The sequence below is a fragment of the Ranitomeya variabilis genome, chromosome 1 (assembly GCF_051348905.1).
Source record: "Ranitomeya variabilis isolate aRanVar5 chromosome 1, aRanVar5.hap1, whole genome shotgun sequence".
Taxonomy (NCBI): domain Eukaryota; kingdom Metazoa; phylum Chordata; class Amphibia; order Anura; family Dendrobatidae; genus Ranitomeya; species Ranitomeya variabilis.
The window spans coordinates 1103845258-1103858296 of record NC_135232.1 but is presented as its reverse complement, the minus strand read 5'-3'; the positions used below and the strand labels follow the sequence as shown (position 1 = coordinate 1103858296).

The window sequence follows — 13039 nt, the reverse complement described above, 5'->3', positions numbered from 1 at the left end:
TACGCTGCCAATCGGATGTCCTGGGGACGAATTAATGGCACGGTGTCAAGCCGCTGATGTCAAACAGAATTAAGCCTGGGAGACGGCGCCAAATAACACGGACAATAAATATCCGGATAAATGTTCATGTTCGGTGCCGTAGGATACATGGGACGGAATGTCATTTAGGAAGCAACATATTAATATGACAATATTCTGTTATTTCAGAGAGAAAAACGCGAGAATCTCAGTAGAAGAACGTAATCCAACAAAGAATATGAGGAATGTTAAATAAGCTTCCTTAAAGGGGTACCGTCCCCATAGAAAAGGGGTACAATCTATGGGGGGCATGTCATAGAGCCCGAGGAGCTGAGCAGATCGATATATAGGTTTCTGGGAAAAGATTCGGTATATCATGTATTTTATTCACTGGAATCCCTGCTCCTTCTGGGCTCAGGAGTCCAGGTCACTGTTAGGACCGCCCACTGGACTCCTAAATCCAAAATGAGCAAATAGTTTTGTGAATAAAATACTCAGAAACCAATAGATCAATCTGCTCAGTTCTTCTTGTTCCATAACAATGCAAATGAGACAGATTCCCTTTAAAATAATTTTACCGTTTTGTGCATACAGCAAACAAAGTCTTATCCAGTAAAGTTTTGTTAAAGGGAATCAGTCAGCAGGTTTTTGCTATGTGATCAGCATGAGGCAGGGGTTAAAACACAGATTTCGATGATGTGTCACATGCCAGGCTGTGTGACGTTGTTTACTTAGGCTGCCGTCACACTAGCAGTATTTGGTCAGTATTTTACATCAGTATTTCTCAGCCAAAACCAGGAGTGGGTGATAAATACAGAAGTGGTGCAGATGTTTCTATTATACTTTTCCTCTATTTGTTCCACTCCTGGTTTTGGCTTATAAATACTGATGTAAAATACTGACCAAATACTGATAGTGTGACGGGAGCCTTAAACTGAAGGTTTTGTTACCCTGCTGATTGCTGTGACTATTTGGCAAGTGGGAACTCGTCCAACTCCGCCCCTTCCTGTGATAAGCAGCTCACTGTCTACAGACAATGTACTTAGAAAGCCTGATGTTTTATGTTTTATCGTTTGTTTTTTTCATTTTAAAAGGTATTTTGTTTTTTTATGATGTCTTAAATACGCCTGTTATTTTATTTTATATTATTACTGACTTTTTTCTCTTTATACAAACCACACCTTACTCACACCCAGGTGGGCATTTCTTTTTAGACTGATGCCCATTTAATGTATTTAAACCCCCTCTTGTATTTACCTTCATAAGTATTTCAGTTTTTAGAAAGGGTTCGCATGAACCTGAAACATGTTACTAAAAACTACCCACGTGGAACTACTCCTTTTTCACAGCAGCGTGGTCTACCAGGACATCATATGGCCCCCCGGCTCCTCATAGGCCCTTCCTTGTTGATCCCTATTGCATCCTAATATCAAAGAAGAAGCTAATATATACAATAGCAGATCCCCTCTCTATAAGGGGTAATATCAGTGTGGCACCCCAAAAGTAGAACAGATAATTTGCATAATGTGAATAGACACGTACCTGATTATGTAGCCGCAGCATCGAGTCCATTTGAGCCTTTTCCTCTTGGTGTTCCCCTTGAGCATACTCCATTTCTTCCCTATGCAGTCTAAAACAAATAAATATCAGTTGAAGAAGTTCGTAAATTTTCCAGTGATTATTACATATCAGCATGTTGCCATGTACTAAAAAAAAAATTAACATCTTGCAATTTTCACACTGGCCTCTTCCTGTTCTTTAAAGATGACTTTTCTGAAGTCTCATTATCATCAGAGGCAGGATTACAATGACATCATTCACAAACAGACAATGTCGCAGCTCACCTCCCTTCACATTGACTTGTGAAGGGAGGTGCTTCTATTAAAAAAAAGTAAAAAAAAAAAAAAGAAAATTGTGACTATTGCTGCTAATGTACATGTATAACTTTACAATATTCCCAGTGATCAGTGTGTCAATTGCAAGATTTCATTTTTTTTTTTTTAATAAAGACATCCGAAAAAAAAAAAAAAAATCATTACCAAAAAAGTTGAAAAAAAAATGAATTTAACACAAAATCCAGATGCAAACAATTAGTCATTTTCCCGAACATACAATTTACCTATTTTTTAGAAGCTGCTAGGATTGGCTGCAATCAGTCATAATAGGCAGCAAAACTTGTCGACATTTCTACAGCGCCACCGTGGGTGGAATTAAGCATTACACTGTTCCCATGTGTTTCCATAACCTGGCAATGTGGCCTACCTGTCTCTACAAAGATTTATTAAGTACTTCCTCCTGTTTAAGGCCTTGCGAAGAGTCGCTGACACAGGCAAGTCCTCGCCTTCACCGGTAATGTGGACAGTAACAGGTGGTGGACCTTCCTCCAGAATTCTGCTGACTGATGGCTCGTTTCTGCTCCATGTTTCCATGTTCTTGTCCAATTCTCTTATCTCCTGTTGTAGATGGATGGAAATAAAATAATTTGTTCACACGAATTGGAAGAAAACTGCCGTAAAGGAAACGTTCTGAAATGCGGTCAGTGGTGAAATAACCTGCCATGTGTGTTGCAACATTTGGCATTTTCACGCCAGTTTCGCGCAGCTCGGCCAAAAATGTAGGATCTGGGGGAGAACAGTAACAGGGCGCCGGTTCTAGTCCCACCTGTCAAATTTGTTTTTGTAGCGTTTTTCACCCATTCAAAAAAGTCATTAAAAAAACAGATATTATATGCAGTATTTGTATACAATATCATAAAAAAATACTGCAAGAATGCAATGTGCGAGCAGGCCAGAATCAGCCCTGATATGATGCTACTCGAGGCTACTTCAGGTCCCAAACTTTGGTTGGAGGGTGGGGATTTAGCTCCAAAAATTCACTTCAACCTATACGTTTGACAAGTACACTGCTCAAAAAAATAAAGGGAACACTAAAACACCACATCCTCGATATCACTGAATGAAATATTCCACTTGCAAATCTTTATTAATTACATAATGGAATGTGTTGAGAACAATAAAACATAAAACTGATCACTGTAAATCAAAATTAAAATCCCATAGAGGTCTGGATTTTGAATGATACTCAAAATCAAAAAGTGGAAAATCAAATTACAGGCTGATCCAACTTCAGTGGAAATGCCTCATGACAGGGAAATGATGCTCAGTATTGTGTGTGGCCTCCATGTGCCTGTATGATCTCCCTACAACGCCTGGGTGGTGGATGTTCTCCTGAGGGATCTAATCCCAGATGTGGATTGAAGAATCAGTCAACTCCTGGACAGACTGTTGTGCAATGTGATGTTGGTGGAAGGAACAAGACATGATGTCCCAGATGTGCTTGATTGGATTCAAGTCTGGGGAACAGGACGGCCAGTCCATAGCATCAATGCCTTCATCATGCAGGAACTGAAACTTCAGCCACATTGTCATGCATCAGAAGGAACTCAGGCTCCACTGTACCTGCATATGGTCTCACAATGGGTCTGAGGATCTCATTCCGGTACCTAATGGCAGTCAGGCTACCTCTGGCGAGCACATGGAGGGCTGTGCGGCCCTCCGAAGAAATGCCACCCCAGACCATTACTGACCCACCCAGCAGTATGTTCTCCATGACGTCTCCAGACTCTGAAGAGCACAGGGCGCCAATGTCAAATCTACCAATCTTGGTGTTCTCTGACAAATGCCAATTGCCCTGCATGGTGTTGGGCTGTAAGCACAACACCCACTTGTGGCCATCGGGCCCTCATACCACCCTCATGGAGTCTGTTTCTGACAGTTTGAGCAGACGCCTCGATGTTAGCGGCCTGCTAGAGGTAATTTTGCCGGGCTCTGTCTCTGATCCTCCTGTTCCTCCTTGCACAAAGGAGGAGGTAGCGGTCCTGCTGCTCAGTTGTTGCCCTCCTACGGCCTCCTCCACGTCTCCTGGTGTACTGGCCTGTCTCCTGGTATCTGCTCCATGCTCTGGACACTGTACACAGCTACCCTTCTTGCCATAGCTCGCATTGATGTGCCTCCCTGGATGAGCTGCACTACCTGAGCAACTTCTGTAGGTTGTAGACACCATCTCATGCTACTGTACAGTAGCTCTAGGGGTGAGAGCGATGAAAATTTACAAAAGTGACCAAAACAAGAGCCAAAAAAGATGAGAAAAGAGAAATGGTCTGTGGTCACCCCCTGCAGAACCGCTCTTTTATAGGGGTTGTCTTGCTAATTGCCTATCATTTCTACTTGTTATCTGTTCCATTTGCAGAACAGCAGGTTCTCCTGATTGACAATTGATTGATTGGCAATCGGTGTTGCCTGATAACTGGACAGGTTGATTTCACAAAAGTGTGATTGACTTGGAGTTACATTGTACTCGTTAAGTGTTCCCTTTATTTTTCTGATCAGTGTATTTAGCTTAGGTTTTAAAAGTTTTCTGGCTTTGGGCTTCAAGTCTGCAGTCAGCCCATGTGATTGTAGACTTGTAAATCCTGCGCGCTGTCAGGATTCTCTGATGCCAGCACTGGGAGTGGGCGGTCAAGCGATTTGCAATTTTCCAGTCACATTCCGACTAGACTTGTCTGGCCTCCCGAATACACTGCAAGGCCGCACACGTCTAGTCGGCACATGACCACATATATGCAACGCTCCATACTTGCGGTCACGCGCACACCACTCTTGGCGTCAGTATCGGTGAACCCTCACAGTGCGAAGTGTGCTTGATGTGAGGAATCGCATACCTTCAGAATGACTACAGACTTATAACCTAAAGCCGGACAACCCCTTTATCCCTGCACTTGGGTCAATCTATAGAGATCCTTTCCCAAAAATTATTTTTTCATGCAATCAACAATCCATACCCTTCTTCTGAAATCATTTTTTTTTAATGTTCCCCATCCCACCCACCCCATCTGATTTTTCATTTAGACTTGGACCGAAGTAGAATATTGTTGTATCCTTCTTAAAATATAATGTGGACATGTGCGGCCCATGAAAAAACAAGATCTTGTATGACACACACTGCTGTGGGAATAAGTCAGACCGTGTGTAGGTGATGTTCCTCATCTCTCACTTGATTCAGAGTCTGGAGAAGTTGCTCATATTCTGCAGTAACAGAAGATCTGCTCTTCTCCTCCAGGAGCACGGACTGCAGCTCCAGGATTGCTTTGTGCATTTCCAGACTCTTCTCTTTGTTGTGAACGGCCTGGAACTGTAAATGCGTTATATATTCCCCTAGTTTATATTCTCTCGCTTTCAAGTGATGCACTCGTTGCAGTAGTAACTCAGCTCGAGCCTAGAAAATACACAGAAAAAAAAGAGAGAAAAGAAAGATATATATAAATGATATTCCCGACGGTAACAAGAAGCCCAAGGGTTATTGAGCAAGGCAAAGATCATGAACACACCACCTAAGGTGTTGGAGTTTCCTAATCCTGACTTATTGGCTGGACCTTTATAGTTTTTTATTATTATTTAAATCAGCTGTAAATTGTAAATTATATAATGTGTTAATAAAAGTTCAATTATGTCGGATGGCATGGCCTTTTGGTAGCTGCTCCAATCCCAGCAGCTTGACATCTATTTGTCATTTTCTCCCAGGTCTTTGTTTCTAGTGTTGACCTATGACCATAAATAATACCAACTGACTGCTTATTTCAATTGCTAAGCCAGCCCCCTTCTCTGTCTATACATCTTAAAGGCGTTGAATGAGCAGCCAGTCTGCCCCATGTTATGTTCAGATTCAGAAAACACTACTGGGACCCTTGACTGGAGTGTTCACCTGTTGCTCAGGCATCTCGCTCAATATGACTAACTCCTTTACATTCATTTATTTATTCATAGGGACGCTGCTTAAGACTTTACAGGAGTTATCAGGCCTTGGGGTACAAGTCTGCATCACTTTATGTAACTGCAGACTTCTTTGACCGCAAGTATGTGATTTGCATACTTCCAGCCACACTCAAGTGTCCGGCCTCACTCAATGCAAGTGAATTGCATGTCTAGTCTGCATGTGACCACAAATCGCATACTTGCAGTTACATGACCTCCGGCTCTGGCCCTTCCTCCCGACACCGAAGTCTGCAGTCACTCAGAGTGCCACAATCAGGTATTATTTCAATAGATAAATTGACGGCAAATACTTGTCCTGGCACCACAGTGCAGCACATACAACTCCTAGTCCCATGCCCATGTGTGAGAATTTCTCCTAAATTTATTTATAATACCGTAAGTGCAAAGATTTATTCTCTGAGCTGCTGGATACCTAATAGCACAGGGACAGCAGAACATATATTATTTAGGGAGAGAATGGTGATGTAATAAAACCCAGGACCACTACTTATTGAGGGAGATGCTAGTAATAAAAGAATCACCCATGAGACGCTCAGTATGCTAAGAAAGGAAAGAAAATTACATGTAAACAGGGAGGTAATCAGGACAGATGGTGTACAGGGGTTACTACAGGACATGGGGGGCAATTATTTATTTTTACATCCCCTGTCAATGGGATAGCCTGAAAATGAAATAATGGAGACACTGATTGATGGTCTTAAAAGGGGAGCGGTCACAGGATTTTCTAATTTAAAGTGAGTGCCTCCTTCAATTTCCGCTGCTCCACTGATTCAGGATCAGTTGTTCTTTTTCTCCTGCACCCCTCCGTTGCAAAGTTATACCCCCCCCCCCAGCAATAATTATGCAAATTTTCCCTTCAACAACTACACTTCTTTGTGGGTATTTGTCTTCTCTTCTGATCCTGGCCAATCAAAATACAGCTGCGCCAACAGAAGTTTTGTGGTATACGCCCAGTAGGTTTAGGAGAAAATTTGCAGCTTTATTACCGAGGGGGCATAACTTTGGAACATAGGGGCACAGAAGAAAAAGAAAAACTGTTTCAGAATCAAGGGAGCAGTGACAATTGGAGGAGAATCTCAGTATAAATAAAAAAAAACAGCAAAAATCTCTCTAAACAATAGAAATAAACTACTGTACTTTCAAAGTCTCTGATGGTTGTGAGTAACGTGGCGCGGGGCGGTAGCTGTGGGCGAGGTACTCGTCTCTTACACCCCGGCACGTTACATGAAGGTGAGGGTCCTAACTGGGTGTGTGGACTTGTGCTATCGCGGCACTACACCCTTGCAGGCCGCATGTTCCTGCTGACTTTGGTTTGCCAGGACCAGATGCTGAGGACTGCAATGAGGGAGACCATCAGTCAAAAATAAACTATTTACTGAACGAAAACTTGCTGCGGATTATGTACAGAATACAGCTTTTTCATACATGCACAGTCTCAGTTCCTTTCTCTTGACTCACTTGGGTCCTATCACCACTCATTCACCTGCCTTCACCACAACCCAGCTCAGTACTACAGTCCAGTTAGTGAAAGTCCTATTTTTAATTTGTGGTTCTGCGTCTTCTTTCCCCTCAAGGGAAGTAGTTTGCCAATATGGCCAGTACTTATCTTCTGTGCTACTGACGCCTTGGAACTCCCACCCAGGGCACTCTTTTCATCTCACGACCTCTACCTGCCCTAGTCCGTTACATCTCTGAGCTGTAAACTTGGGGTTGTACTAGCTCCAGGACTCATCTCTGATTGACCACTCTGTCCTTCCGACGGTTCTCCTTTTTTCTTTACTCTGGATCACGCTATCCACTGCCTCAGTCTCCTCTCTCTTCGGGACACTCAAGTCATGCGGCACTGCCTGCTGTTCAGACCTTAGGTCTGCTTGTCACGCGCACTGGGCCCTATCCGACATCCTGACAGGAAACCTTTTTGTGTCCCTTCACTTTATCCCCTCCTACTCTGGGCTAATCCCAAACATTAACCCTAAATCTCCCTACCATTGGGTAAAACAGAACATATTATCACCAACTCAGTTCACAATATAAATCACAACAACACTTGTGTCTTCAAGGGGGAACGTGGTTAATATGTTCATCTCCTTACATACTCACATATTGTGACCTACTTTAAAGTTGAGGATTTGCTACAATGTTTCAGTTAGCAGCATAAATTCCCTGCACTGTCCTAAAAACTTGATACAATGTAAAACTGTAGATAAACAACTTTCATCCAAGCTTCAAGTCCAAAACAGGAGACAGATTTGGGCTGTTGCTATTTGGGCTCAAAAAGGACTCCAAAAAGATAAACTATAGCAACTACAAAGAAACAATAGCGTTCAATCTCTAAAGTTGAAAGACAAAAGTTACCAGTCACTGACTGCAAACAGAGGTCTTGCAACGGCAATAAAACAAAAAATAAAAATAAATATTCAGGCTTTACTTATATAACACTGGACAACCTAACATAGGGGTTGTCCAACATTAAAATGATTTTTTTGTTTTTTTTTCTTGTCTCTCCAGATAAACATCCATCTCTATTGGCCCCAGCTACTTTTTCCAATTCCTGCTCTAAGAATAATAATAATAATAATTTTTATTTATATAGCGCCAACATATTCCGCAGCACTTTACATTATAGAGGGGACTTGTACAGACAATAGACATTACAGCATAACAGAAACCACAGTTCAAAACAGATACCAGGAGGAATGAGGGCCCTGCTCGCAAGCTTACAAACTATGGGGAAAAGGGGAGACACGAGAGGTGGATGGTAACAATTGCTTTCGTTGTTCGGACCAGCCATAGTGTAAGGCTCGGGTGTTCATGTAAAGCTGCATGAACCAGTCAACTGCCTAAGTATGTAGCAGTACAGACACAGAGGGCTATTAACTGCATAAAGTGTATGAGAACATGATGAGAGGAACCTGATTATGTTTTTTTTTGTTTTTTTTATAATAGGCCACACAGGGATAGTTAGGTTAATGCGTTGAGGCGGTAGGCCAGTCTGAACAAATGAGTTTTTAGGGCACGCTAAAAACTGTGGGGATTAATCGTATTAACCTAGGTAGTGCATTCCAAAGAATCGGCGCAGCACGTGTAAAGTCTTGGAGACGGGAGTGGGAGGTTCTGATTATTGAGGATGCTAACCTGAGGTCATTAGCGGAGCGGAGGGCACGGGTAGGGTGGTAGACTGAGACCAGAGAGGAGATGTAGGGTGGTGCTGAGCCATGGAGTGCTTTGTGGATGAGGGTAGTAGTTTTGTAATGGATTCTGGAGTGGATGGGTAGCCAGTGTAATGACTGGCACAAGGTAGAGGCATCGGTGTAATGGTTGGTAAGGAATATGATCCTGGCAGCAGCATTCAGGACAGATTGGAGCGGGGTGAGTTTGGTAAGAGGGAGGCCGATTAGTAGAGAGTTACAATAGTCCAGACGAGAATGAATAAGTGAGACAGTAAGAGTTTTTGCAGAGTCGAAAGTAAGAAAAGGGCGAATTCTAGAAATGTTTTTGAGATGCAGATAAGAAGAGCGAGCCAGTGATCGGATGTGGGGGGTGAATGAAAGCTCGGAATCAAGGATGACCCCAAGGCAGCGGGCATGTTGCTTTGGAGTAATGGTGGAACCACACACGGAGATGGCAATGTCAGGCAAAGGTAGGTTAGCAGAGGGAGAGAACACGAGGAGTTCAGATTTGACAGGTTCAGTTTCAGATAGAGGGAGGACATGATGTTAGAGACAGCGGTAAGACAATCACTGGTATTTTCTAAGAAGGTCGGAGTGAAAGCAGGAGAAGAAGTGTATAATTGGGTGTCGTCAGCATAGAGATGGTACTGGAAACCAAATCTACTGATTGTTTGTCCAATAGGGGCAGTATACAAAGAGAAGAGGAGGGGCCTAGGACTGATCCTTGAGGAACCCAACAGTAAGGGGAAGGTGAGAGGAGGAGGAACCAGCAAAACATACAGTGAAGGATCGGTCAGAGAGATAGGAGGAGAACCAGGAGAGAACGGTGTCCTTGATGCCGATGGAGCGGAGCATAGTGAGGAGGAGCTGATGATCCACAGTGTTGAATGCTGCGGAGAGATCCAAGAGAATTAGCATGGAGTAGTGACCATTAGATTTAGCTGTTAGTAGATCATTAGAGACTTTAGTGAGGGCAGTTTCAGTAGAGTGTAAAGAGCGGAAGCCAGATTGAAGAGGGTCGAGAAGAGAGTTATCTGAGAGATAGCGGATAAGACGGGAGTGGACCAGGCGTTCAAGGAGTTTAGAGATGAAGGGAAGATTAGAGACAGGTCTATAATTAGCGGCACAGTTTTGGTCGAGGGAGGGTTTTTTAAGTAATGGATGTATGATGGCATGCTTAAATGAGGAGGGAAAAATACCGGAAGTGAGGGAAAGGTTGAATATTTTTGTTAGGTGAGAGGTGACAGCCGGGGAAAGGGACTGGAGGAGATGTGACGGAATGGGGTCACTGGTGCAAGTGGTCGGGCGAGAAGATGCAAGGAGCCTCCTTACTTCTTCTGTAACTGGTTCAAAGTCAGAGAGTGAACTAGATGCAGTGGGGGAGGGAGGACAGTGCATGGTATGAAGAGATTGGGAGATGAAGAACATCACTTATGACCTCCCATTGACAAAACTAGAAGAAAAGACCAAGATTTTATGGAAGGGATGTCATAGCAAGTCACAAAATAGGTACCAAGGACGTCAAGATGCCAGCAGTGACATCTGCAAATTGACGGTGCTTTAGAAGTATTAACACATTAGGTTTCAGATTGATAAATAATAATATTATATATATATATATATATATATATATATATATACACACACACACAGTGGGTACGGAAAGTATTCAGACCTCCTTAAATTTTTCACTCTTTGTTTCATTGCCATTTGGTAAATTCAGAAAAAGTTAATTTTTTTTATCATTAATGTACACTCTGCGCCCCATCTTGACTGAAAATACAGAAATGTAAAAATTTTTGCAAATTTATTAAAAAGGAAAACTGAAATATCACATGGTCATAAGTATTCAGACCCTTTGCTCAGTATTGAGTAGAAGCACCTTTTGGGCTAGTACAGCCATGAGTCTTTTTGGGAAAGATGCAATAAGTTTTTCACACCTGGATTTGGGGAACCTCTGCCATTCTTCCTTGCAGATCCTCTCCAGTTTTGTCAGGTTGGATGGTGAACGTTGGTGGACAGCCATTTTCAGGTATCTCTAGAGATGCTCCATTGGGTTTAGGTCAGGGCTCTGGCTGGGCCAGTCAAGAATGGTCACAGAGTTGTTTTCACCACAAATACCGCTTTGAATTATCACCAAAAAGGTCTATCTTCGACTCATCAGACCTGAGAATCTTATTTCTCATAGTCTGGGAGTCCTTCATGTGTTTTTTTTTTTAGCAAACTCTATGCAGGCTTTCATATGTCTTGCACTGAGGAAAGGCTTCCGTCGGGCCACTCTGCCATAAAGGCCCGACTGGTGGAGGTTTGCAGTGATAGTTGACTTTGAGGAACTTTCTCCAATCTCCCTACTGCATCTCCGGAGCTCAGCGACCGTGATCTTGGGGTTCTTCTTTACCTCTCTCACCAAGGCTCTTCTCCTACGATTGCTCAGTTTGGCTGGACGGCCAGGTCTACGAAGACTTCTGGTGGTCCCAAACTTCTTCCATTTAAGGATTATGGAGGCCACTGTGCTCTTAGGAACCTTGAGTACTGCAGAAATTCTGTTGTAACCTTGGCCAGATCTGTGCCTTGCCACAATTCTGTCTCTGAGCTCCTTGGCCAGTTCCTTTGACCTCATGATTCTCATTTGGTCTGACATGCACTGTGAGCTGTGAGGTCTTATATAGACAGGTGTGCGCCTTTCCTAATCAAGTCCTATCAGTTTAATTAAACACAGCTGGACTCCAATGAAGGAGTAGAACCATCTCAAGGAGGATCACAAGGAAATGGACAGCATGGGACTTAAATATCAGTGTCTGAGCAAAGGGTCTGAATGCTGACCATGTCATATTTCAGTTTTTCTTTTTCATTAAATTTGCAAAAAATTACTACATTTCTTTTTTTTTTTAGTCAAAATGGGGTGCAGAGTGTACTGGAGCGCCCGCTAGGACCGTGCGGTACTCGGTACCGGGTCCCGTGGTACTTAAAGGGGTGGTCACAGTGGCACTGACCCGGTCCGTGGCCCTGGGCATCCAGTTAAAGGGGATGTGATTGAAAGTGGAAAATAAAGTCTATTAAGGAAATGTTCGTAACGCCACCTGTGGTACTCGGCAATGGAGATGTTAGCCAACGCTGCTGTGCAGTCCTCTGGGGCAGATGATAATGCAGCTGAGTTGTTATAGCTCTCCCCAGGTAGAGCTCGGTCCCCAAGGCAGTTAGTGGTGTGGGTGGCAGTGTTGCTAGTGGCAGGTAGAGGAGCAGGGTAGATGATGTCTTGTCCGGCGACGTACTCTCTGTCCCCTGGACCCTCTGTGTTCACCTTTTCGGCGAATAGGTGCAAGTTTGGCTGCTGCACCTACAGTCACAGCAGCCTCTGGATTGCTAGCTGGATGAGGCCATCCTCCCTTAGGGTACGCCCAGGTGCCCTGACTGGAGAAGTGTGGTGTTGGATGCAGGTGTTAGAATTCTGTAGAATGTTCCCTTCTTACCAGAGAGTTGGGATACTACACCTCTGGCTGAGATGCAGTACCTCTGTGGCGTCTGGACCTTCAGGGGCGCCACAGTACATTCATGTGAAAAAAAAAGAATTATTTTGAATTTACCAAATGACTGCAATGAAACAAAAAGTGAAAAATTTTTAGCAGAAAAGGGCAACAGATTTTGGATTTGTGGGATTTGTGGTTGAAAACCCATTTAAAGGGGTTATTCATTACAGGAAAAACCAACACTTAGTCATGTCAAAGCCTCATAGAAACTAAAAACAATGTTTACTCACCTGCGACAGTGGCGTTATTCCAGCGAAGTTGGCGCTAATGTTCCCCGAGGAGTGAATTGACGTTATTATGTCACATTACCCATCCAGCCAAACATCTGAACCATATTTATGGCGGACATCTGATCTGATGACATACTAAAGGCTGCAGCCGGTCAGTGGCTGCTGATTGGCTGCAGGTCATGTAACATAATGTCACGTCACCCACCAGAAACAGCATCACAAGAATGGCGTCGCTGCAGGAGGGGAGCATACATTTTCTCTGG

General features: G+C 43.3%; 1 protein-coding gene across 1 annotated transcript in view; it reads right to left on the bottom strand.

Moving 5' to 3' along the window:
- EVC2 (EvC ciliary complex subunit 2) overlaps positions 1-13039 on the bottom strand; it is a 179627-nt gene that overhangs the window by 16276 nt on the left and 150312 nt on the right. Inside the window, exons 17-20 of the mRNA XM_077280123.1 lie at positions 5071-5292; positions 2281-2471; positions 1561-1648; positions 1-20 (exon numbers count right to left, since the gene is read on the bottom strand). The exon at positions 1-20 is cut by the window's left edge and continues 177 nt beyond it. Of these exons, the coding sequence (XP_077136238.1) occupies positions 1-20; positions 1561-1648; positions 2281-2471; positions 5071-5292 (521 nt within the window). The remainder of the gene's footprint in view (positions 21-1560; positions 1649-2280; positions 2472-5070; positions 5293-13039) is intronic.